General features: G+C 37.1%; 3 protein-coding genes across 6 annotated transcripts in view; 2 read left to right on the plus strand and 1 right to left on the minus strand.

Annotated features, from left to right (window-relative positions):
* LOC127956913 (serine/threonine-protein kinase WNK1) overlaps positions 1 to 7,405 on the plus strand; it is a 70,398-nt gene extending 62,993 nt beyond the window's left edge. For all 3 annotated transcript variants that reach the window (XM_052555196.1, XM_052555197.1, XM_052555198.1), the window contains 3 exons: positions 495 to 536; positions 3,310 to 3,515; positions 3,756 to 7,405. In XM_052555196.1, coding sequence (XP_052411156.1) covers positions 495 to 536; positions 3,310 to 3,515; positions 3,756 to 4,100 — 593 coding nt within the window. In that variant the 3' untranslated portion in view covers positions 4,101 to 7,405. The remainder of the gene's footprint in view (positions 1 to 494; positions 537 to 3,309; positions 3,516 to 3,755) is intronic.
* Positions 7,406 to 8,105: 700 nt separating this feature from the next.
* LOC127956916 (perforin-1) lies at positions 8,106 to 17,488 on the plus strand. Of its 2 annotated transcripts, none has more exons than XM_052555200.1 (2): positions 8,106 to 8,124; positions 8,206 to 8,688. In XM_052555200.1, the coding sequence occupies exon 2, from the start codon at positions 8,208 to 8,210 to the stop codon at positions 8,619 to 8,621; it is 414 nt and encodes a 137-aa protein (XP_052411160.1). In that variant the 5' UTR covers positions 8,106 to 8,124; positions 8,206 to 8,207; the 3' UTR covers positions 8,622 to 8,688. The 2 variants fall into 2 exon arrangements, with proteins under 2 accessions (XP_052411160.1, XP_052411161.1); XM_052555201.1 differs by lacking the exon at positions 8,206 to 8,688 and adding an exon at positions 16,996 to 17,488 and having other exon boundaries at positions 8,113 to 8,124.
* Positions 17,489 to 19,910: 2,422 nt separating this feature from the next.
* On the minus strand, positions 19,911 to 20,436 carry LOC127956915 (perforin-1-like). The gene has a single exon (XM_052555199.1). It carries the CDS (start codon positions 20,407 to 20,409, stop codon positions 20,008 to 20,010), a length of 402 nt encoding a protein of 133 aa, XP_052411159.1. The 5' UTR covers positions 20,410 to 20,436; the 3' UTR covers positions 19,911 to 20,007.
* Between the last annotated feature and the right edge of the window lie 5,790 nt (positions 20,437 to 26,226).

Here is a 26,226-nt window from a genome sequence, read left to right on the forward strand (position 1 = left end):
TATATAGTTTTAGTTCACAATAAGATTGTTACCGACTGTAATGCAAATACTAACGGTAATTTATTGTAATGATATGGCTCATGTTCTTCAGTATTGTTTGGCTCTCCCTTTTCTGACACATGCAGTGTGACTATTATTTATGTAATTTATGAATTTTCCTTAGTATCTTTTCTTTAATAATAAAAAAAAAGTCCATTAGAGCAGGTACTTTTACACATCCTCTCACATCAGCACAATCTTTCTTTGCAATCTTATCTTTTTTAAGCAGCCCTCACAATGTCAGTGCACCTGATCACAGACCCTATAGTCACAACCACACGAGAACCTTCCTTCGCTCACCCCACCTTCACTGAGCATGAGCGTAACAGCCATCAGGGCTTGATTTCAGGTTTTAGATTAACGTGTTCTGATACACTCCCATAATGCACTGTGTTTGACGTGGAGTTACTGTAACACTGATTCTCTCCAATCCCACCGTTCTCTCCATGCTTCAGGGAAGATGGTGAAAAAAGTGTGCCCCTGCAACCAACTTTGTAGTAATTATCTCTCTTTTTTTACATCCTCCCACTCCTCCTTCCCTCCCTTTCCTGTCATCACCTCTCGCTTCACGTCCTGTGGCCTGTTGAAGCTGGTATTCCCACGAAGCTCTCAGGCTGACTTGAGCATTTTTTTCCTGTGATGATCCATTCATGTGTTTATAAGTGTGGCATGCCACGTGTGTTTTCACTCTCAAATTAAACTCGCACTGCCCTAAATTTGAAACCAAACTGGAAATCACTCTCGATAAACGCCTCGCCAGGCGACACCGCCCCACTCAGCATTAGACTGACTAATGCACTCTAAATGGACCTGTCTGAGCACTCGTCCCATTATGCACAAGCCAATTTGAAGCCCCAGAGTCCCTTCTGCACCTTTATCTCCTTAAGACTCATCCCACTTACTGCACATCGACCTCATCCTGTTCGGATGGAGTTTCTCACCTATTACAAGGGTCTAATGAGGTCTGGTTGATCTCCCCCTCACTGTGCACAAGCCTTAATCACTATCCAGTGCACAAACCACTGTATCGAGGGAATACAACTCACATTTTACACGCAGAAAGGTAGGTTTTCACAAAGAGGGTTCCGGGATCCTCCAGTATTAAACAAAGTGAATGGAGTCATCCAGTAAATGCTGAAGTCAAGCTGCGTGTTTAGCCTCCTCCTCTCCCTTAGCCCTTTTCCACCAGGTGGTGCCATTTTTTATTTTTGATGGCCAAATCTATATTCAGGTTTTATGAATATTGTAGCATTCACAATATTTTATGTGGATGCATGTATTCGATCAGAAATGCACTTTAAAATAACTTTTTTTCTAATTTAATATATTTTGAAATGTAATTTATTCCTGTTATCAAAGCTTAATTTTCAACATCATTACCCCAGTCTTCAGTGTCACATGAGCCTTCAGAAATCATATATAGCAATATAATTTGCTGTTCAAGAAACATTTCTTCTTATCAATGTTGAAAACAGTTATTGCTTCCCTCAGTTTTCATGCAACCCCTGGTGTTTAGGGGTAAATATTTAAAAACTGCCATGTATTGACCACAAACTATACAGTTGTTTTTTAAAAAATGATTCATTTAGTTTTAAAGGCCAGTGTAAACCAAATGAATGAAACTGGGCAAAAATTGGATACCAGTTTTGGCGTCAGCACCAGCATGGTGGAAAAGGATTTGCATGGCTTGCTCTGGACAACATTGCCCAGAATTCCTTTTGGTGCTTCATTTTTTGTTTTGTTGCTGCATTCTGGAGGGGCTGTGTTTGCCATCCTAACAGGTCTTATGTGTCGCCGGGTGGCTGCCTGGATAGTTGGCAAGATATTTGCGCTGTTTGTTTTTAACGGTGCAAGATTTTATTTAGAATATTTTTCCCCCATCAGCTTTATTTTTGACTTACAAACTATTCTTCAAATGCATCAGCTCTTTGTTCCACAACAGATATGTGTAGATAAATGGACCAATCAGCTTATACCAGTGCATGTTTAAGTACTGTTATCTCTTAGTCATGACAGTGATGAGTCTTACGAAGGAGCTGAGGCATTTCCACTAATTTGGTGAATTTTTCATCTTGCTTCCCATTAACTGCTCAGTAAAGAGAGCTTTTTTGTAAACATGTACCATATAATCCTCACTGCAATGCTTTGTTTTTCATAAAGAGGCTTTTGTACTCATACTTCCTGTTAATATTAATGTGCTAACAAGATTAAGGCCCTTTTTGTTAATAGTACTAATCAACAATCTTATTACGCTTCTAAATAGTAGGTACTGAACGTTTCAGATTGTTAGCCTCCATGAATTTTGAGACATTGCAGTTCAATTTAATCTAATACTGGTCTGGAGCTCATGGTGAATCCATTTCCATTTCACCACCTTGTGTTGCAATAAAAACAACCATGGCAAGCATGATGATGAAGCCCAGGCAGATGCGGAGCACTAGGTTTATGTACAGATGAAAAGCCAGAGATGGTGTTTTAATACTGTCTTCGTGACCTGTTTTGCAGGCTGGACTCAAAGTGATAAAAGTGTCACTTTAGCCTCAGAGCGGATGCCCAGGTGCTCGATAGGGCCTCACTGCCATGACTTTTTTGTATACACATGACATTATATTATACAGTTGTGCTCTTAAGTTTACATACCCTTTATATAATCTGAAATATGTTTTGCTTTTATTTAAATTAGAAGAGATTGAATTAAATATTTTTATTTAGTGTTGTCCTGAAGAACCTGCATAACAGATATTTAAATATAATCATAAGTCAAAATAAAAGCTTACATTTAATAACTGTTAGCGTTTTCAAACCCTTCAGTGCTCAATATATTGCTCTATGCTCTTTATTTTAAATGTCTTGCTTTTACTGACAGCAGCTCTATTTATTTTAAGCAAGCTTTTATTGGTTTAACTAATAATAATAATAATAATTTATTTATTTCCAGGTCAAAATGTAGTTTTGAATGTACAATCTGTTATGACTAAAAGTCATTAGAATCCGGTCTAACCAGGGTAGAACTAAATGAAAAGAAATATATATATATTTATACTGTATATGTATAACCTTATATTAAAAATCTCTTCTTTTTTAAATCAATAATTTTGCAGATTATATAAGGCGTATGTAATCTAATGTGAGGAGCTGTATATAAAAATATACACACATAAATATAGTCTGTGGGGCTTCAGATTGTATCAGATGTTTTAGTATGATGCATGTTGGACTGACTTCATTTTTACGATCATATTCTCTCTTCGTGTCTTTTTCTCCGCTCAGGGACGAGCAGCACCAACACGGTGGCGGGAAGCATTCAGAATCAAAACCAGCCGCCCATCTCTCAATCCCAGAGCTGCAAGGGCATGTTCACAGACGAGCTGCACAAATTGGTGGACAACTGGGCCAGGGACGCTATGAACCTGTCGCAGGGCAAGAGAGGCTCCAAGCACCAACAACAAGTATCTCCTCAGGGCCACAGCTACGAAGTAAGACATTGTCCTTCACAGTTCTCAACTTTTAGGCCCTCGAAGTCCACTTTCCTGCAGAGTTTAGCTCCAATCTTAATCAAACACGTCTGAACAAGCTGATCAAGGTCTTCTAGAAAGTTACAGGCAGGTGGTTTTGATCAAGGTTGGAGCTAAAGGAAAGCTCTACAGTGGACCTTGAGGGCCAGAGTGGAGAGTCCATGCTCTAAATAAACGTTTTTCCTTTTCTTCTCTTCTCAGATGGTTCCTCCTACCAATATGAGCCGTAAGTACTCGGCTCCTGGCCAGCTGTGCCCAAGCATCGCTTCAACTCTGAGCGGCCACCCGCCCATGCCCAACACTCCTGCTACCTCGCTGGGGGCCCGGAAGGGCTCCTTGTGTCCCACGCCACAGTATGGCTACCCCTCTGCACCTTACAGCACCCAGTGGGCTGGTTCAATCGCGCACACCCAGGCCGGACTGCTGGCCACCTCGCAACCCCTGGGACAGTATCCCCAGGTTCCCACCCCTTTACAGACCTTCCACATCAGCACTTTGCAAAAGTCAGTCAGCCACCCGGGTGGACCCAACCTGAAGACCACGTAGGGCAGGGCCTAGCCGTGCTAGGCCTAAATAACTCTCGAGTTGAGGGAAGCAAGGGGGACAAATTGGGCAAGCGTTTGAATGCATTACAGAGATTCTGTCACAAGAGTTGATAGTTGAGAAAAAAGATGCCAGAATCTGCATAAATGTTCACAGTTACATCACGGGGATGATGCACATCGGGATAAGAGAAGGATGAAAATAAAACAACGGACACTTGTGTGCAATGTTACGTGGCCAAAGAAGGTGTGACCATTTTTATTGTTAAGGTGTGTAGTGATGGCATCCTTCACCACCCAGCCCTAAACATTTGTCAAGGGGTTCGATTAGAGGTTTGCTGACCTAAAATGGAATGAACGCCACTGGCTTCCATCTGTATATCCTCCTGATAAATTCATACATCAAGCATGTCAACAAAAACAGAGGTCGGGTGGGTGATGGTGAGCAGCAAAGTGACAAACCTAGTTCCCCTCTTGCCCTAAACCCTCTTCTGCAATGCCATGGAATAATGCAATAATTACAATGGTGAGAAAAAAGCCCATTTTAAAACACAGGAAGTGGCCTTCATTAGATTAAATGACAAAATCCATGTACAGGTTTCCTTTGTTTTTAAATTGAGTTATGAGGGTTTTGATTTCATTCATTTGGTTGGTTAGTTGGTTTTTCTTCCCTATGCCCTTCAAGCCGGCCTTGTGTAGCAGAGTGTTAGGGACAGTACTTTTTTTTTGTCATATGTTCAGAGGCCTTTCAGCTGCCTGTACTACAAAGCTCCTACATGCACATTCACACTCTTACCATTCTCTTACGGTTTTCTCGTCGGGCCACACCACAAGGTGACTTGTAAAATAGTGGATTAAATCAATTGGATTGGGGTTTGGATGCAGGATCGGTTAAGGCCCGTGAAGCTTTAAATCTTTGTCTAATTATCAGCTTTTTCTAATCATGGCAGCATTAGGGGCCTCTTACGATAGTTTGATCGAGACATTCAAAGAAGAAGTTGTGTTCTGTATGGACCTGTATTTACTCATCAGTTTTTGATGTTGAAACACTGTGATTATTATAAATGTTGTTGGACAACATTAGATTAAAAGAAAGTAGACAAAAAAAAAGACGTTTTGGAGGATGGAAGGCTAGCTATTTAATTACTCGCATCTTATTGGAGACACTTTAACCCTTTTTCCCCCCTTTGTACTTTCTTTATATTATTAGATAAATGTGAATGTAAATGGATTCAATTAACGTACTTGAAGAAAAGAATCTTTCCCTCTTTCGCTAAGCCCAGTGAGCTTTCTGAAGATTCTAGTGCCTTGCTTTATTTTTGTGTTACTTTTTTTGCTTCGGGGTTTGATATATAAGGCAGTGGAGAGTCTCTAGTTGGAGTGACTTCACAGAGGGTGATTATTAATATATTGCAGGAACAAGGAGTTGTTTTGGCTGCGGTTTTGAATTGGCTATGACTGAAACCATTTGATGGCACAGTCCTAGTTGCAAAATGCTTCATATATAGGGTGCGCAAACACACAATCCAGCCATTATATCACATGCAAAGGCTGTGGAAGTGCTTAAGGGGTTGAGTTTTAGATACTTTGATCAATCTACCTTAGTATGCAAGTGGAAGCGTGCCTATCATCAGCACATTTAAACTTATTTCGACAACCACGGTGTCTTTGTTTTCCAGATGGATTCTTAAACAGCGTGAACAGTTCTTGTGAAGGTGAGGGCTCGGCTCAGATAGAAACGCAGGACGAGGAAAGGTAGTACGCAAGGGACAGTATGTTGTAAGTATTTCAAAACCATCAACAGCTTAGATGTTTCTCCAGAACTGATTCGTTGGTTTTGACGCCATCCAGTGTCAAATCCTCTCCAGGTGTGCATAGGGAGTCTAGAAAAGGACCAGAAAGGTGGAAAAAGACAGTTATCGCCCCTCGCCGACACAAGAACGCCACTCTCTGCCAAAACAACACTGTTAAACAATATTTCTCGCTGGTTTTGCTTCTTTTGAACTCTCACTGCCCGTGTAAGTTCACCGTACTGACAACAGCCCTCGGTTTCATGGCAGATCAGTAGCTTCTTTTGGAGGATCTCACTCTCTCTCTTTTTGTAGCAGTCAATCAAATCACTCTTGTAAATGCTTTGGTTTATTCAAAATAGCTGACCTGCAGTGTCAAACTATCTTTTAGCACATTTGACTGTTCAGATAAATAGAAAACAACCCTGATCCACCAGAAACAAGTGTACAGATCCTTAGAGCATTTTATTCAGAGATGCTCTCATCACCTTAACTACTGAAAGGACTTCGATTACAACTCGTTACGTACTGCTTAGTGTGCCGTCTGCGTGAAACGTCTGGTACAGGAACTTCACTTTAGGTCAACTGTACAGTTTAGATTCTCAACTGGCTCTCTATATTCCAAATCGGATCGTTTTAGCTTTATCTCTTGCTTTGTACACAACGCTTTACCTGTAGACAGCTCGTTTTTACCCACTTTATTTCGCTCGGTTTGGTCAAACTGTGAACACATCAGAAGGTCTTTAACAAAGAGGTCTAACCTGCTAAGTGTTCAGACTAATGAACTACTACCTTCTGAGTGCCATGTCCCTGTTCCAGATATGACAGAAGTGTTCATTTGCTCTCGCTATAAGAAACAGGTCCCCCTGTTTGACTGTAGAGGGTGCTAATGTAACTGCAGTGCAGGTTTATTCACCTCTGACGAAAATGATACAGCACCTTGGAAAATGTAACAAAAAAAAAAAGTTTGTAGCGTGCTGATGTACAAACAAGCCATTCAGTATCGCTAGACATTCAGTTAATGATGGAATTTTATTTTTTATTTTTTTTGCATGAGACTTTAGTTACACGGATAAAATGCACACAAACTTCCTCAAAACTGTCTTATTGAATGAATCCCTCCTTACTAGTCGCTCTCCTGTGGAAAGAAATACAACAGAAAAGTGTTTACTTAATGCTACTGACCTGTCATTGAGTTATTTTGTTTTGTACTGCTATCTGATCCGCTTGTTTTGCTGTCTTTTGAGTCTCTAGATCTCCTCTGGTGACTTTCATTCAGTGTTTGTTTTTTGTTTTTGTTTTTCCCGTATGATAGTTAACATTGTACAAAATGTTAAAAAGAGTTACTTAAAATGAAAACCAAACAAAAACATGTAGGGAATCATCGGCAATGTTTAACTGTATGTTTTGCACTAAGTATAGGATGTTCAAGCTTCATATAAAACTGAGCTTTGCGCTCCAATAAAACAGCATTTGTTACCCTATTTGTAAACTTAATAAAAGTCATTTAAATAAATTATGCCTGCCTCTGCTTCTCAATTCACAATAGATGCTGGATTAGCTATCATGTGTTCAGAGCAATAGAGCTGATGAGATTTAAAGTGCATTTAATATCAGTTACCCTACTATTGCACTCTTTTAATAATAGCCAATAAGCCAACCTGCATCTGATGTAGAAAGAGAATGTTTTGTTTTGGTTGTAGGTTTGGTTGAATAGTGAAAGATCGATGTGAATTACGTGGAGGTGGTTGTACTACGCCTCATCTGGTTATGATCCTATTTGAAAGTGAGTGGCACACACTCTGTCCTTCCACATGTGTACATGCACTCTGCCCTGTTCTCCTAAATGTGTACGTGCATTATGTGTCTTGACTGCTCTGAGTCAGACCAGCAATAGGTCAACTGAGTTCATTGCAGTTCCATATCTTTTTGACGTGCGTGCAGATTGTCACAAACCCACATTGCCAAGTAAATATTTATTATTTTAATAGATGTAACATGGTTTAAACTCTGTATATACAGTAGTTGCTTAAATTATTTTAATTTACTTTTTTTTTGGGGGGGGGGGGGTAACATTTTATACACTCATGGCAGCTTGACATGTAAACAGGCCAACACAGAAACTGAACACAGATGTGCATGACATGACACCACCTGATCAGCTATTGGAACATGGTACTGGCTTTATAAAGGGGGTGAGGATCACAAAGTATTCATACGGAATCAAATACAAGTGAGGTAAGTTATCTAACACTTATTTTTACATTTCAATATTTGTGTTTAACATCTGTATAACTGAACACGTGTTCATTCTGACAGCCATGGCAGTGTTTGATCATCTTGGGCTGGTGTCTCTGGCCGCGCTGATTCTGGCGTCTCAGCTGGACTTCACCAGCGCTGCTGTTCGAGTGTTTGGCTTATATGCCAAGGACCTCACCGGGGATCCTGCCGGAAACGATCCTGATCCATACGTCAAGGTCTGGTGTGGCTCTACTTTTGGAGGGATGACAGAATTTCGCAGGGATAGCGCTAATCCTTCATGGTCTGCAGAATTCAGCTTCCCAAATTGCAAAGCAAAGGATGACCTGAAATTTCAGGTGTGGGACAAAGATCTGAATTTTGATGACTACCTGGGCACGTGTGTAAGACGGGTGCAATATGAGTCTTCCACCGGTACTTGTGAGCTGAAAAATGGAGCCCTGTATTACAGCTTTGAAGCAGCCATGTATTTGTAAGGCTGTTTACATGGTTAGTTCCACACCAGTATTGTTAAAGCTGCTTTAAAACATACTGATTTAACCCTCTGGAGTCTAAGGGTATTTTTGGGGCCTTGAGAAGTTTTGTCATGCCCTGACATTTGTGCTTTTTTCAGTTTCTTATAAATATCTAAATGGGTAAAGTCTAATATCACTGTAATCAGCACAAACTGGGCTATAATAATATGTGAAAGGCATGCATGTACATGATTGTATTTTTGAGAAAAAAAATGTTATGCATGGTTAGTGAAAAACTAAAAATGTTAAATCACTTGAATAAGGCAATAAAACACATACATAACATTGGTTGCCGGAAAAGTTGAGAACTGGAGCTTGTAGCCTAGAATTTTTCTTTCTGAATGATGTGAAAATCATCTTGTTTACTCATTCACAGAAAACAATATATTGATTTAAATTTTCTAAAACACTTTTTGTTGGTAAAAGTCATATGCGAGTAGGCGTCAACTATCATGAATATCATTGTGATTTACACCTGAGAAGACAAAGGCCTGCATAATGAGCTTAATAATGAGCCTCCCATTCAACTGTGCCACTGTGAGGGAGGACTTACAAGAGAGAATGTGAGAACAAAATAAAAGTATATAATTTTATGTTTGTAGTTTATTAAGAATATATTTAATTATCCCACAACATAATTTAATATCCACTTGGGGGAGCAGTTAAACAGTTTATTAGGAACAATCAAAGCTGACTTTCAAACAATTTTTTTTGGCATCCTTACTTCAGTCACACAATCCTTCAGAAATCCTTTTAACAATCTTATTTTCTACCAAATAAACCCCATTTATTATCATCATCATTATTATTATTATTATTAATGTTGAAAAGAGCTGATAATATTTTTCAGGTTTTTTTAGGGGGAATAAATCGAAAGAACTGCATTGTTTTTACATTTGTTAGAGTTATCTCTATTTGTCACATTTATATTATTTACATCAAGCTTTTGAATGGTATAGTATTGTATATTGTTATTGAAACTTCATAATGTTTCATTTGATTATACGTTTAGTCAGGAATTATAGTTTGGAAAAAGTCTTTGGAAAAAGTCTAACTAGTAAAATGTTTACACTTTATGTGAAAACTAGTACAAATAAATAAAAAGAGACTTACTCATGTTTATGATCTCTGCTGAATAAAGTGCTTCATTCTTTTTTCTGAGGAAATCCATTTCTCAAATCCTCAACCACACCACATCTTTTTTGGGGTGAATTATGTCTTAGTCCTCTCATCGCGAAGCAAACAGTAAAATAAAATAAAAACTTGAAGAACAGTCTCAATGCCTTTTCTTCTGTGTGGGCGTATTCAAGCCGCGCGCTTCAGTTTGAATCTGAATAGCGCGTTCAGCGCGGGGGCGTGGTCACATTAGATATAATGAGCGGAGATATGAAAAACAGACATTGCGTTGTTTTCATATGGATTACTTTATCTCAGAATATTTGTTTTCGGCAGCACTTGTTTAGTTTAAAAGTAGACATTCCAGGCTTTCTATAGATATCTCTCTCATGTCTCTTCTTTGAGTATTCACGGAGTTACAGTTCATTTTAATGAAATGTTTGTACATGAGGATCAGCGGAGACAAAGACTGTAGACAGCGCACCTTGTATGTTATCTTTATTTTATAAGTGCACAAAGGTTTTTTGTTATTATGTCTGTATCCAAAAAAAAATAGACCCTTTACAGATTCGATTGATGTATTGCTCTTATCTGTACGATTAAAACTGAAAGTGTAATTTAAGTTCTTTTCGGGGTTATCAAGAGAAAATGACTCAAAACGCATATATGCGTTAATCGACTCGAAAGGGTTTTAATAAAGTAGAACAGTACTGAATGTTTTGCACTGTTCATCAAAATCGTTAATTATCTGTTCACTGACAAAATATGCTAATAAAACACTTAAATCAAGGTGTCTCTGTTTTTCACTTTGTGGTGGGAATAAAGTTTATCTGGCTGTTCAGAGAGTACAGAACAATGAAAGCTTGTTTCTGCCATCGAATAAGAAAAATGGCAGATTTTTGACTTGTTTTTCCAATTGCACAATTCAGACTTTTTCTCAGAATTGCTAGTTTATATCTGCACATTATAACTTTTTTTTTTTTTTTGCTAAGAATTAAAAGAAAAAATTAAGGCTGATAAAACTGACTTTTAATAGTTAAGTGCATTTAATTTCAATAGAAAACTCATTTGTGACATATGGTACAGTATAAGGAATATTTTGTGCCCACCTTCAGAAATGTCATATACAGTATGTTTGTCAATGTGTTCATACTAGTCAACTTACAGTACACTGAAAGATGATAAAAATGTTTTGGATGAAATGGTGAACGATGACATCACTGATGTGAATTACTTGATCATAGATGTGTGGGTTTGGAGGTTCCTAAATCTTCATCCATTCCTTATTACTGTCCATGGGAGGACGGTCTAAAAAATGGCTCTGAGTGGCCCACCACACCATAAACCCACCATCCCATTATGCAGAGAGCAATTCTAACACCACCTTCTAACATAAAAATATAACACAATACAGAAATATAAATGCTATTTTGTTTTTATTATTAACATTAATGAATGACTGGCATACTTCTTTACATTATAACTTGACACAACACATCTCTTTTACAGAGACAATTCAATATCAGTTAAGTTAATATCAGTCCATTTGACGCAATGCTCAGGTCTTTGCCAGGTGGCCAATCCGCCATGTTACTATCTGATGAAAGTGTGAATGACCACCTGTTCTTTCACATGTGTATGTGAACTACGTGTCTTGTTCTTGAGCAAACTCGTTTTTACATGTTGGTAACACTGGATTCTGAGTCAGACCTTCAACCAGTGAAATTAGTTTGTTGTAGCTGCTCTCGGCAATTCATTATTAAAATGCTTTTAATGCATTAGTTCTATGATCTCTTATTGCCTTAGGATGTAGGCCTAGTTTGACACACTATTGGCAACTTGACAAATGTAAATAGGTCACTATGTTTTATAATATTAAGCACAGATAAGCATGGGATTTAACCACCTGTTGATCACATTTTGGAAGATTTTTTATGTTAAATTGGCTTTATAAAGGGGATGAGGGTCAGGAAGCATTCATACAGACTCTAATGCGAGTAGAGGTAGACATCTTTAACACTGAATCATTTTGACATTTAATATTTGTTGCATCATTATAACTGAACTTGTATTCTTTCTGACAGCCATGGCAGTCTTTTATCATCTTCGGCTTGTTTCTCTGGCCGTGCTGATGCTGGCGTCTCAGCTGGACTTCACCAGCGCTGCTGTTCGAGTGTTTGGCTTACACGCCAGGGACCTCACCGGGGATCCTGCCGGAAACAAACCTGATCCATACGTCAAGGTATGGTGTGGCTCTACTTTTGGGGGCCAAACTGAATTTCACAAAGATACTGCTCATCCTACATGGTCAGCAGAGTTCTACTTCCCAAACTGCAAAGCAAGTGAAACCCTGAAGCTGGAGGTGTGGGACAAAGACCTGAATTATGATGATAACTTGGGCACATGTAACGAACAGGTGCAATATGGGTCTTTTGCTCTTACTTGTTATCCGAAAACAGGCACATTGTTTTACAAGTATGAGATGTTACAGTAAATCTGTTCCAACAGTACTTTGTAAAGACAAACCTCTACTGTAACTAGCCTGGTAGTAATAAAAATCAAAATTCTGTTTATGTTTTGCGCTGATATTTTTCTCAATCTACTCACTGCTGACATAAAGTTTTTTCAAACTGCTTAAAAATTACTTAGAAAACTAATAAATCAAGTTGTTTCTGCTTTATTAGTTTCCACTGTAACTATTTTAAAAGGGTTTAGCTTCATTACATGGTAGAAATGCCGTTTATCAGGCTCAGGCTGTCATAAATTAATACTTCAGACTTAAGTTGGGGTTCTTATTCTCATATTTTTGTGCCATATTAGCCCTGCTTCTTCTCTTCCTGCTCACATATTCTCGTAAACATGACTATTTTACAACAGTTTTTATACTAAAGAAAGAGTAGTGTACATCAAATGTACAACACGCAGTAAATGGTAAGCTAGTTTAAAACAGGTCTCTTGCTTCTAGATGGGGAAATAAAAAATAAACTTTCTTCAATAAAATACCAAAGGTGTCATTCATCACTTCTTTTCCAATTAATCTTTTGTGCCAGTTCACACAACTGATCTGATTGATCCATTCATGATTGGGTCTGCAACATTTAATAGCTCTCATGTTAAGATTTTCAGTGAATATAATATATGACCTTTATGTAAAATAAAGGTGTGTGTGTGCGTGTGTGTGTGTAAAGATCTCCTTCAGTTTCTCTTTAGGTTGAAGCAGAGATCTAGAAACATGGCCAAACATAAAAATGGACACATCTATGCTTTAAAAACACAAAGTAATTGTGTAGTTGCTGCATCATTTTTCTTTTGTCTTAAGTTGCGTGAGCAAATGATGTTCAGAGGAAAATATGCCAAGAATTGCGGCCAAATTTGCTTCAGTTTATTCGTCACACTAGTATAAAGCCATAGATTCCTGGTACAGTGGTTTTCTGTAACATCTATATACAGGGAGAGACAGATCTGTGAGATTTATTTTCTTTAATAAAAAGTTAAATACATCAAAACAGAAGGTAGACATTAAATGTAGTCACCAGAAGAGACTTTCACAACACCAAGTCATTAGTCTCTCATCACAAGATTTCAATATGTGCCATACATCCCAACATCACAGTTCCTCTGCTACAGTCTACTGTATGTAATAATGCACGTCCTGATTTTGCCAAGTCCGATGTGTTCCTAGGTCAACATATTTTGTTGACCCTGGAACAACATTTTACTCCAAAAATATATTCTTAACCATATCCCTACACCTAAACCTAACCTTAACCATGAGTAATCCCTAAAATCAGAGGAAATGATAGATGAATGACACTGATGTACAAGCACCAAACACTGATTTTAAGCATAAACTTCACAAAATCTATAAACTGGTTCTTCAAATCTGATTGGTTAATCACAATTTTGTTCCAGGGTCAACAATGATGTTGTCCCAGGAACATGTCTCACTTGGTAAAATCAGGTTAGGCATGTAATAATAACAACAATTTTAACCATGTTTAAAGTTTTTTCCTTGAGCAATACTCTCTTTTTCATATTCGTATTCATATCCATATTGGATTCTGAGTGCAACCAATACCAAATTAAATTAAGCCATTGCACTCCCATATGTCATTATAACTTTGCAAAACATTAAGCTTTTTAATCATGCTCACGAAATAAAGAGCTACAGTACCCCTGCTGCAAAAGTATTACCTCATATCACTAAACACAAAAATTATGCAAAAACATTAACTAATTAACAGAAAATTTAACACATTACTGTTTTTACTATGAATTTGTCAGTATTTTGTGTATATCTTGTGTTTGTGAGAGCGTTGTTTCATGTTGTTAACCGTGCTTTGCTTTCTGTTGTGTTCTGCGTTTTTGGATGTCCATGTCTTCCCCCGGAACCTCGTCCACACTTTGCAACCACCACAAGCATCACGACTTAGCTTCGGCTTCCTTCCCCGCAGTTCCTGTGCCACCCTCTCTTGCTGCCAACTCACCACCGCCATCTGGATTCATCACCTCCTTCCACCATCTCGGACTGTATCTTCTTCCCAGCGTTGTTTGTGTTCCAGTTTGTTTGGTTATTGTCTCTCATTAAAACTTTGTTCATACTCGCACTTGTTTCCAGCTCCTCCTTCACCCAGTCGTCACAGAACGCTCTCACCATCATGGAAGCAGCGAATACCACTTCACTATCTGACTTCATCCACCACAGCGTCAATCAAATGGATCAGCAGCAGGAGAGCATGGTAAACATTGGACGTGCGATCCAAGCGCTGGTGACACAGGTGTCCGAGCTCACCCAGCGGATTCATCAACTCACCTCTCCCACTGTATCCATCGCACCGCCTGGGCCGCCCGTCCCCTGGGAGACCTCCTAGGACCACTTCCGACCAGAGCCGCGACTTCTGGCGCCAGAGAATTATTCCGGTGAGCCAAATTTCTGCAAGAATTTCCTTAACAAGTGTTTCATGCACTTTGCTTTACAGCCCTGCACCTTCGCGACCGAGGAAGACAGGGAAGATCTTCGGTCACGGACTATTCCATCCAGTTCCGCACCCTGGCGGCCGCGTGCCAGTAGAACGAGGTGCAGAGTGGGATCGATCCCTGCATGGGCTGGCCGACCGAGTTCAGAAGGAGATCTACCTCCTCGAGCTGCCCCCTACACTCAACAGATTAATCGACCTGGCTCTTCGAGTTGATGCTCAGATTAATCGCCTGGGTAGACAGGCCAGTCCTACATGCCATACCATCTCTCTGGAAACGGGCGACACGAGTCGAGAGAACACGGTCAGTCCCGTCTATGACCACAAACCCATGCAGGTGGGTAGAGCTCGGCTGTCCCGGAGGGTGAGAGAGCGGCGGAGGTCCCAAGGTTTCGGTCTATACTGTGGAGGCTCAGGACATTCCATCTATTCCTGCCCTGTGTAAGGAGCCAGCCCGGTAGTAAAGATGAGGCTACTATCGGGTGGGATCTCCGCCGGGAAGTCCTCAACTACATCATCGACTCTCCTTCCAGTGAAACTGCGATGGGAGAATCACACTCACGACTGTCACACCCTTCTGGACTTTGGAGCCGAAAGTAACTTCATTTACTCTATCATTGCACGTCACTTGTACATTCCTATCCTTCCTATTTCTCAGCCCATCCATGTCACTGCCCTCAATGGCAAGGAACTGCCACACGTCACCCACCATAAGGAACCCATCATTCTGCTCACATCCGGCAACTGCTGTGAAACCATATACTTTTTCCTCATGGACTCCCCCGTAGCTCCCATTGTTTTAGGTCACCCCTGGTTAATCAAACATAATCCACGAGTGGATTGGGGTTCCAACAGTCACATTGTGGTCCGCTTTTAGAAAAACGTTTAAAATGTTTTTGAAAAAAAAAAATGTTTTGTAAAATGTTTTTTTTTTTTTACTAGATAATTGCAAAACATGACTTGTTTCATTTAAACTTCAAATTTAGAATTAAACTTTTCTTTAAAATACTGTATAAATGTTGATCGTTGATCCCCCTTTGCAAGATTTTGTTATTGCATTTTGAGACTGAGATGCATTTTGGGATTAATTTTATGTAGCATACTCCAGTGTTACTTAACTAATGTTATACTGTTTACAGCATGTTACTGTTTATGGTAAATTAACTTACATTTAACTAATCCACAGTTTGTTTGTTTTTTAATTACTAAAAAAAAAAAAAAAAAGTACAAGGTATGTACTTAATACAACACTAAACCGCGCATCACTCTCTGGTACATTGAAGAATATACTGAGTGTTATCTGTTCCCATCCTTAATGTGTCATGTACTGTATGTCCATATAATCATACAGTATATGATAAAGGTGTGAATGACACCATGTGTGCACATGCACTCAGTGCCCTGTCCTTCCAAATGTGTGTGTGCACTACGTGTGTTTTACTTGAGCAAGACTCTCTTCATATTCATAACCATTGGATTCTGAGTGCAACCAATACTCATTTAAATTAAACCATTGCACTTCTACATCATTTTACCATGTGCTTTCTAACTGTCACAAATACAGTCAATTATACTCGTAAAAGTATTGTAACACAACTTCTTTTTAATATTTGAGAAGATTATGTCAATCGTGGTCCAACCAACATGAAATATTAGATTTTATTTGCAAGGCATTTATATATAAAAATTACTAGATGGTTGGACCACATTACTTTTTTGTCATTAAATGTAAAACAAATTTTGAAAATGGTGTAAGATTATTTTTTATTTTAAATCAACATGAATTTGGACAAAATGTTTAAAAGATGATGTATTTCTTCATAATGTACGCTCTTGTATGTCACTGACGCAGTGTTTTCTGCTGTTGTAGCCACTGAGGACAGACAATTATTCAACTTATTTTAAATGATCACTTTTACGACTTCTTAGGATGCAGTTTTACTCACACTTGGCAACTTGACCAATGTAAACAGACCACTAATGTTTCATGATAATATTTGAAAGAGATTCGTATGGGATTTAACCACCTGTTGATCACCTGTGGGAAGATTTCTGAGATTGCGTTGGCTTTAAAGGGGTGAAGATCAGGAGGCATTCATACAGACTCTTAATACAAGTGAGGTAAGGCATTTCAACACTCAATCACATCTAAGCTTCTACTTGTAATATATTATTATTTCCTCCTTTCAATACTTGTGTGTGTTAAATGTTGATTATAACTGAACTTCTGTTCTTTCTGGCAGCCATGGCAGTCTTTTATCATCTTCGGCTGGTGTCTCTAACCGTGCTGATGCTGGTGTCTCTGCTGGACTTTTCCAGTGCTGCTGTTGTTGTGTCTGGTTTACGAGGATATAACCTGCCTGGTGATAATTTGGGAAACGCACCCGATCCATATGTCAAGATCTTTTGCGGTGGTGAATACAAGAAAACTAATTATTTCCAGGGTAAACGTGATCCTGAGTGGACATCAAGCTACAGCTTCTCAGGCTGTAAATCTGGTCATACACTAGAGCTGCAGGTGTGGGACCAAGACGTCAAATTTGATGATCTCTTGGGCTCGTCTAGTATAACCGTGAGACCTGGAACTAACTCTGGTAGTTTTTCTGTGGGCAAAGGAAAAATGAATTTCAGATATAGTGTAAAATAAATCTGTTCCAAATCTGCATTTTGTAAAGCTGCTTTGAGACAAATTTCCTCTGTATGAAGCTTAGCAATAATAAAGTAGAAAAGCATGCATTGATGAGTACTGCGTATGTTTTGCATTGTTGTGTATTCATTAAAATAAGCCACCACTAACACTGCATTTAAAAAAAGTTTATAGTCTATTTTCAGAAAAACGTAGGTTACATGTGCACTCACAATACATACTAGCATGTAGCCTTAGATAGGAGATGAAACTGAAGAAAGTCACTCCATTCTTTAGTGTCACATGATTTGAAAAAACATTATATGTTATTATTATTAGTGTTGAAAACAGTTTTTGCTGCCTAGTAACATATAGTGTTCCTGTAGCTTATGTGGTAGAGGATTGCGTTATCAAGTGCAAGGTTGGGGGTTTGATTCCCGGGGAACATATGATAGGTAAAAATTGATACCCTGAATGCACTGTAAGTTGCTTTGGCTAAAAGCGTCCGCTAAAATGCATAAATTTAATATATCACTAAACACTACAATTATGCAAGCATGTTAACTAATTAACATACAATTTAAAACAATACTTTTTTATTTTAAATAATATGGTTTTCCAGAATTTTTATTTGCAAAAGTTGCTTCAGGTGTGTTTGATTAGGTTTGGAGCTGAACTTTGCAGGACAGTCGATCGCCAGGAGCAGGGTTGGTTTCCCCTGCAATAGAGCATCTTTGGGATGTGGTGGAACGGGAGCTTCATGCCCTGGATGTGCATCCCACACATCTCAAAATGAAAATGAAAGAAAATGTACAAGAAATGTACTTAATAACTGCACCTTGCATCACTCTCTGGTACATTTAAGAATATACTGAGTGTTATTTGCTTCCACCCATAATGTGTCGTGTACTGTATGTCCATCTCAAACTCTTGATTAGTTCTGATCATACAGTATATGATAAAGGTGTGAATGACACCATGTGTGCACATGCACTCAGTGCCCTGTCCTTCCAAATGTGTGTGTGCACTACATGTGTTTTCCTTGAGCAAGACTCTCTTCATATTCATAACCATTGGATTCTGAGTGCAACCAATACTCATTTAAATTAAACCATTGCACTTCCATATCATTATACCATGTATTTTCTAACTGTCACAAATACAAAAAAGTATTGGAACACATTTTTGCAAGGCATTTGCATTTAAAAATTACAAAATGGTTGCACCACATGAATTTTTGTCATCAAATGTAAAAAATATATATATAAAAAAAAAAAAGTATTTTTTTTTTTTTATTATTCATAATGTCACTGACGCAGTGTTTTCTGCTGTTGTAACCACCGGGGACAGACAATTATTCAACTTATTTTAAATGATCACTTTTACGACTTCTTAGGATGCAGTTTTACACACACTTGGCAACTTGACCAATGTAAACAGACCACTAATGTTTCATGATAATATTTGACAGAGATTCGTATGGGATTTAACCACCTGTTGATCACCTGTGGGAAGATTTCTGAGATTGCGTTGGCTTTAAAGGGCTGAAGATCAGGAGGCATTCATACAGACTCTTAATACAAGTGAGGTAAGAAGACTAAACGAAGACTAAACTGTTTATCATATTTTATTTTATTTACTTGGTCAGCACATTTATGTTTTCCTATGTCTGAGCTGCGGACATTTGGGAAAGCATATGTCAAATTGATTTGGAACAACGACTCTGATATAGTGAAGAGAGTCTTGACAAGTACAAAAGCAGAGGTAGTACAGTCACTTCATCCTTTATGATAATCAGTTACTAAGTTAGATTTGGGGAAGTAGAATTTAAGTTTTCTCAAATTTACTCATCATCAAGTCTTCCAAGATGAAGACGAGTTTGTTTCTTCACTGAAACAGATTTGTGGAAATTTAGCATTACATCACTTGCTCACCAGTGGATCCTAAATACATTATATAATTATTCTAAATATGTTTTTGAAATAAGTCTTAAATTATCACCAAAGCTGGATTTATTCTGCATTAGAAATACAAAAACCATAAAACTGTTTTCTGTTATATATATATATATATATATATATATATATATATATATATATATATATATATATATATATATATATATATATATATATATATATATATATATATATATATATTTAATGTAATTTATTCCTGTAAAAAGTTGAATATAAGCAACAATTACTTTAGTCTTCAGTGTCACATGATCCTTCAGATATCATGCTGATTTAGTGCCCAGTCCTTACTGAATTAAAAAAAATCAATACTCATAATAATAACATATTATGTTTTTTCATATTGTGTGACACTAAAGAATGGAGTGAATGAAATGCTGCAAATTCAGCTAACTTTCTTCAGTTTCATCTCCTATCTAAGGCTACATGCTAGTATGTATTGTGAGTGCACATGTAACCTACGTTTTTCTGAAAATAGACTATAAACTTTTTTTAAATGCAGTGTTAGTGGTGGCTTATTTTAATGAATACACATCAATGCAAAACATACGCAGTGTTCATCAATGCATGCTTTTCTACTTTATTATTGCTAAGCTTCATACAGAGGAAATTTGTCTCAAAGCAACTTTACAAAATGCTGATTTGGAACAGATTTATTTTACACTATATCTGAAATTCATTTTTCCTTTGCCCACAGAAAAACTACCAGAGTTAGTTCCAGGTCTCACTGTTATACTAGACGAGCCCAAGAGATCATCAAATTTGACGTCTTGGTCCCACACCTGCAGCTCTAGTGTATGACCAGATTTACAGCCTGAGAAGCTGTAGCTTGATGTCCACTCAGGATCACGTTTACCCTGGAAATAATTAGTTTTCTTGTATTCACCACCGCAAAAGATCTTGACATATGGATCGGGTGCATTTCCCAAACTATCACCAGGCAGGTTATATCCTCGTAAACCAGACACAACAACAGCAGCACTGGAAAAGTCCAGCAGAGACACCAGCATCAGCACGGTTAGAGACACCAGCCGAAGATGATAAAAGACTGCCATGGCTGCCAGAAAGAACAGAAGTTCAGTTATAATCAACATTTTACACACACAAGTATTAAAAGGAGGAAATAATAATATGTTACAAGTAGAAGCTTAGATGTGATTGAGTGTTGAAATGCCTTACCTCACTTGTATTAAGAGTCTGTATGAATGCCTCCTGATCTTCACCCCTTTAAAGCCAACGCAATCTCAGAAATCTTCCCACAGGTGATCAACAGGTGGTTAAATCCCATACGAATCTCTGTCAAATATTATCATGAAACATTAGTGGTCTGTTTACATTGGTCAAGTTGCCAAGTGTGAGTAAAACTGCATCCTAAGAAGTCGTAAAAGTGATCATTTAAAATAAGTTGAATAATTGTCTGTCCTCAGTGGCTACAACAGCAGAAAACACTGCGTCAGTGACATACAAGAGTGTACATTATGAAGAAATAAATCATCTTTTAAACATTTTGTCCAAATTCATGTTGATTTAAAATAAAAAAATAATCTTACACCATTTTCAAAATTTGTTTTACATTTAATGACAAAAAAGTAATGTGGTGCAAACATCTAGTAATTTTTAGATATGAATGCCTTGCAAATAAAATCTAATATTTCATGTTGGTTGGACCACGATTGACATAATCTTCTCAAATATTAAAAAGAAGTTGTGTTACAATACTTTTACGAGTATAATTGACTGTATTTGTGACAGTTAGAAAGCACATGGTAAAATGATGTGGAAGTGCAATGGTTTAATTTAAATGAGTATTGGTTGCACTCAGAATCCAATGGATATGAATATGAAGAGAGTCTTGCTCAAGTAAAACACACGTAGTGCACACACACATTTGGAAGGACAGGGCACTGAGTGCATGTGCACACATGGTGTCATTCACACCTTTATCATATACTGTATGATTATATGGACATACAGTACATGACACATTAAGGATGGGAGCAGATAACACTCAGTATATTCTTCAATGTACCAGAGAGTGATGCACGGTGCAATGCTATTAAGTACATTTCATGTACAGGCACATTTAGGGCTTTTTCAGAAGTTTGATTATGACTTTTTTTTATGAAACAGGACATCAGTACATGTCAATACATGACATACATGTCTTCTGTAGAGAAGCCCAGGCTATACAGTACGTTAATCAAGCATTTTGGGCAGACACAAGTCAATAAGGAAAGAAAATTATAAATCAGTATTTCAATGAAATGCAAAATTAATTCATAATTTCACTGAAATACTGAATTATAATTTTCTTTCCTTATTGACTTGTCTGCCCAAAATGAAGATATTCCAATGAAAATGTTGCCAAGTTATTACTCCCATTATTTTATGGTTCTCTGGAGGATATGACTGCTGTCCAGTTGGTGTAAATAAAAACCAAAATTAATGCACAGAAAATAAATAAATGGCATAAATGCAGGAGACCAATGTCATGGCTATACGCAGTGCACTCTTTTACTAAGGTAAGGAAGTAAGGTTTTCATTAAAATGTACACATCTACATTAAATATCCCACTCACAATAATGGAGATAAGCACTGAAAATACATAAAGTCATTACGAAGAAGTGAAACAAAAATGATATTAATTTAGACATATTTAGTGGATGCGCTATAGATGCACAATAATTCATCTTTAAACTAAACTGCAGATTTCATGCTATGAGAAAATATTTGAGTGAGAACAATGATCAATGATGTGCACTTACTTCGATATTATGGGGGACACTCATTTATGGACTCAAAGCTGGGAGAAAAAAAAGCTAAATTGTAGTGTTATCATAAATGTCTATATTTTGATACTGATACTGAAATATCTTACACGGTTCCATTACTCATTTTCCACAGTATCTACTGAATATACACCAATACAATTTGCGTCTCACTGCATCTTTAAAAACAATAATAAAATAAAATAATAAATACACAGTCAAACCAAAATTTATTCAGACACCTTCAACATGTCTTACATTATTATAGTTTATTTGCTATAGTTTAGAAATTGGTAATACAATATGACAAGAAACTAATGTTAGAACAAATTCATCTCGATAATGTCAGATAACTTTGATGGAAAGATTTGTAATGGTTTACAATCAACCAAAACTTTTAGTATGACAATATTTGCACAACTATTAACACATTGTTGAACAATTACCAAGCAATGCTTAATTTTGCTCAGTATGTAATGTAAAAAGGTTGCATTAGAAATTGAAGAAAAAAACACGCAAACAAAACATGGTCGTTGTATATGCATATTGAGATTTGTCCAGCAGGGGGCAGTAATGCATTGGGTATTGGGTTGTGCACTATTTTAAAGGCTGTAAAGAAGCTGTTGTTGATGTCTAGGCAATAAAGTGACCACAGAGAACTTTTGGCTTCTCTGTGTTTCCTTTTCTAGTATCTCAAAATACTACGTGTGGCGACAAGGATAAACTAGGAGATGAAGATAAAGACAACTAAGGATGAAGCAGCGGTTTCAGAGAAGCAAGGTTGAGACACTCACAGTTATGCTTTTTTGCTTATAATTACACAGTTATGCTTTTTTTCTATACTCACTTACATAAATTAACTATAGTGTCCTAGTCAAACAATATAACCAATTATATCTGGTGTCTGAATAGACGTGCTAGTATTTGGTAATGCGATATATCATCGTAATGAATATGCACAATATTGTTATCGTGGTCACTTATAAATACCGCGAATAATTATAAATTACAAGTTATACAGAATTTGGAATGCATTTAAAAATTACTTTTCCCTTCAACTGGTCAAAATGCACAACACTGCTGTATGCTGCTTGAAAGACGTGTGAATGCTAATAAAAGCTCTTTCACTCTCTGACAGCAGATGGCGCTAAACTGCAAACAATGCTGTCCTTACCCTGGAAACCAGCTGCACTACTTTCTAAAACATTTAAATAATTTTAAATATCCATTCAGATTTGTGTATTTCCTATGATGTTCATCACAGTGCCAAATACTTAATTATTAAGACTTAATATTTTAATATGACTACAACATGCCATAGATACAGTTTGAAAGTGTTTAGATTTTTTATTGTTAATTCACACTTTACATCAGGGCTTATTTTTTAACATTAGTTAATTCATGGTTTAACATAAACTGCCAAAAATTCATCTGAACGTTAATTAATCTTAGGTATTCCAATATTTAATAACACGTTGTTAAAATGTAAAGTTCCAAATGTATTATTTAATGAGCTAACATGAACTAAGATTTATATATTTTTAACAAAGATTAATAACTTCTGTAGCAAATGTAGCTATTGTGATTGTTAATGGTTAACAAATGAGATTGTAAAGTGAAACCTATGGGTCTTTATAGTTCTTTTGCATTTTAATCTGTGCAAAACTTTTAACTTTATATATTTTTCTATATTGCTTTATTTTATTTAAATGTTCAGTTATTTTTGTTATTAGGAAAAATAGTAATTTCACCTATTATACTATATTATACTATATTTTGAGCACTTTTTAAACAAAATTTCAATACCGTGATAATACCGTTTACCATGATAAAATCATGAGCAATTAATTTCAACAGGAAATTTTGATATCGGCAAATCCCTATGTCTGAATAACTTTTGGTTTGACTGTGCATAAATTATTGTTAAAACTACAAAGTAACTGTCAAGAGCAGTGAGTGGTTTTCTTTCTTTAATTTTCATGGGTTAACATTAAATGCCGCGTTTCCACCAAAATTACACAGAACAATTGAACCAGGAACTCTTTCCCCCCAGACCTGTTACTTTCTGCATTTCCACCGTGGTCTAAAGTACAGATAAGATTAGGCAAATAGTCTGGTGACAAAAGAGCATTTCTCAATACAAAGTATGCAAATTTTGGACTTGCATCCTCGGTAGTTCGGACTTTGCGCATTCGATTCGGGAGTGTGATGTCTGGTAATTCTGCAAACCGTAGCGTACTTGATAACATCAGTCAGCTCACCTTGGCGATTGTATATTTACAATAAAACGGAATAGGATATCAAATACCACTGCCTCCTTTCCTTTTCATTTAAACATAATAATAGCCGCAGAAATGTAGGCCTACTTAGTTCAGGGAAATGTGTTACAATGAAACGAAATGTATAAATTTCCTCTTTTTATTTTCATTTTAACATATAGATAAATTGAGTACAGACCAAAGATTACCTGTTGATTAAGTAAAATGAATAATATTTTATGTTTAACCACTAAAGAGACATAAGCGCCAGTGGCGAATGTCAGGAGGACTAGCCGAGAGGAGACTGCTCTAGGTGGATACATGAGCACTGAGCTCCGGCTATTTGCATGGAGCTCCGAAATTGGTGAAAACATTTTTAAATAGGCGCTGAAGTAATGTAATGCTAAATCCGTTTACATCTTGGATGGCCTGAGGGTAGTATCAGCAAACTAACATTTTTGGGTGAACTATTCCTTTAAAGTACTACCCCAAATATAACGTAGTACCTGCTTATCAAAAAGGATGAACTGCACGTGTGTTCTTTGTGCTGTTCTTGAGCAAGACTCTCTTCTCTATATCAGAGTCATTGGACTTTGTGATGGACCAGTTCCCTATCAGTTTGCCATATGCTTTCCCAAATGTCCCCAGCTGAAATAAAACGAAAAACATAAATGCACTGACCAAGTTAATAAAATTAAATATGATAAACGTTTACTGTAGTTTTTTTCTAAATTATGAAAGTCAAATCTTTATGTGTATATATGGAAAGCACTTGGGTTTAACAGCTGGGTACAGTTTTAAGACTGGATTTCCTGTACAGGCACATTTAAGGCTACCAAACAGATACCAAACATTTGGAGGTTTGAATATGACTTTTTGTTACAAAACAGGACATAATTTTCATACATGTCTTCATTTTCATACATGTCTTCATCATTTTTATACATGTCTTCAGGACCTGAGTTTTTTTGGCAGACACAAGTCAATAGTGTCAATAGAAATTATGAATTGGTATTCCTATGAAATATAAGATATTCTTATGAAAAGGTTGCCAAGTTATTACTTCCATTTTTATGGTTCTCAGGAGGATATGACTTCTGTCCAGCTGTTGTAAATATGAACCCATTTAAAGCACAGAAAAGAAATAATAATAAAGTGAAAGAAACCTGCATCTGTATTCAGGATAATGAATTGTTAAAATGATTTTTATACGATCTTGCTGACTTGACAAATGCAAATTTGCCAACATGGTACAATAAAAAAATCATTTTGGACTTTGCCAGTGAAGAGTTCAACTAAAGTCTCTTTCAATGAAAGTCTGTTCACTCAGCGGCCATATTTGCAATGCCTCCGGGCAGCTCAAAAAAGTCCTATCTAAATAAATCATGAAATATCAAAAACTGATCACTGAAGTCCCAATTAAATTACATATTTCAAATCAGCATCAAAATCTGAAATGAACTGCCCCATGAATGTTGTTTCTTATGCTAAATAGCATCTAAAAGGCTTATTTTTTGCATGCTTAAGATGCCGCATGTGCATTGGCTGGTCTAGCCTCAGGTTTCTATGGTAACTGGAGTTTCTAACTGCCACTGCAGTGATGCAGTGTCTTTACCAATCAGCGATTGGCTTATTCATGTAGAAATTTGGACTATTCTGCCATATTGGGCATTGTAGTTTCTCCCATTCATAAGTATGTGAATAATTTTTTGTATTTCTATAGTCTTTGGTTCAACTTCCCAAACTGCAGATGTGATGAAACCCTGAACCTGGAGGTGTGGGACAAAAAACATGACTTATCTCCGCGGACGTGTACCAAACGGGTGCAATATGGGTCTTTAATCC

Source organism: Carassius gibelio, chromosome B4, assembly GCF_023724105.1.
Source record: "Carassius gibelio isolate Cgi1373 ecotype wild population from Czech Republic chromosome B4, carGib1.2-hapl.c, whole genome shotgun sequence".
NCBI classification, from domain to species: domain Eukaryota; kingdom Metazoa; phylum Chordata; class Actinopteri; order Cypriniformes; family Cyprinidae; genus Carassius; species Carassius gibelio.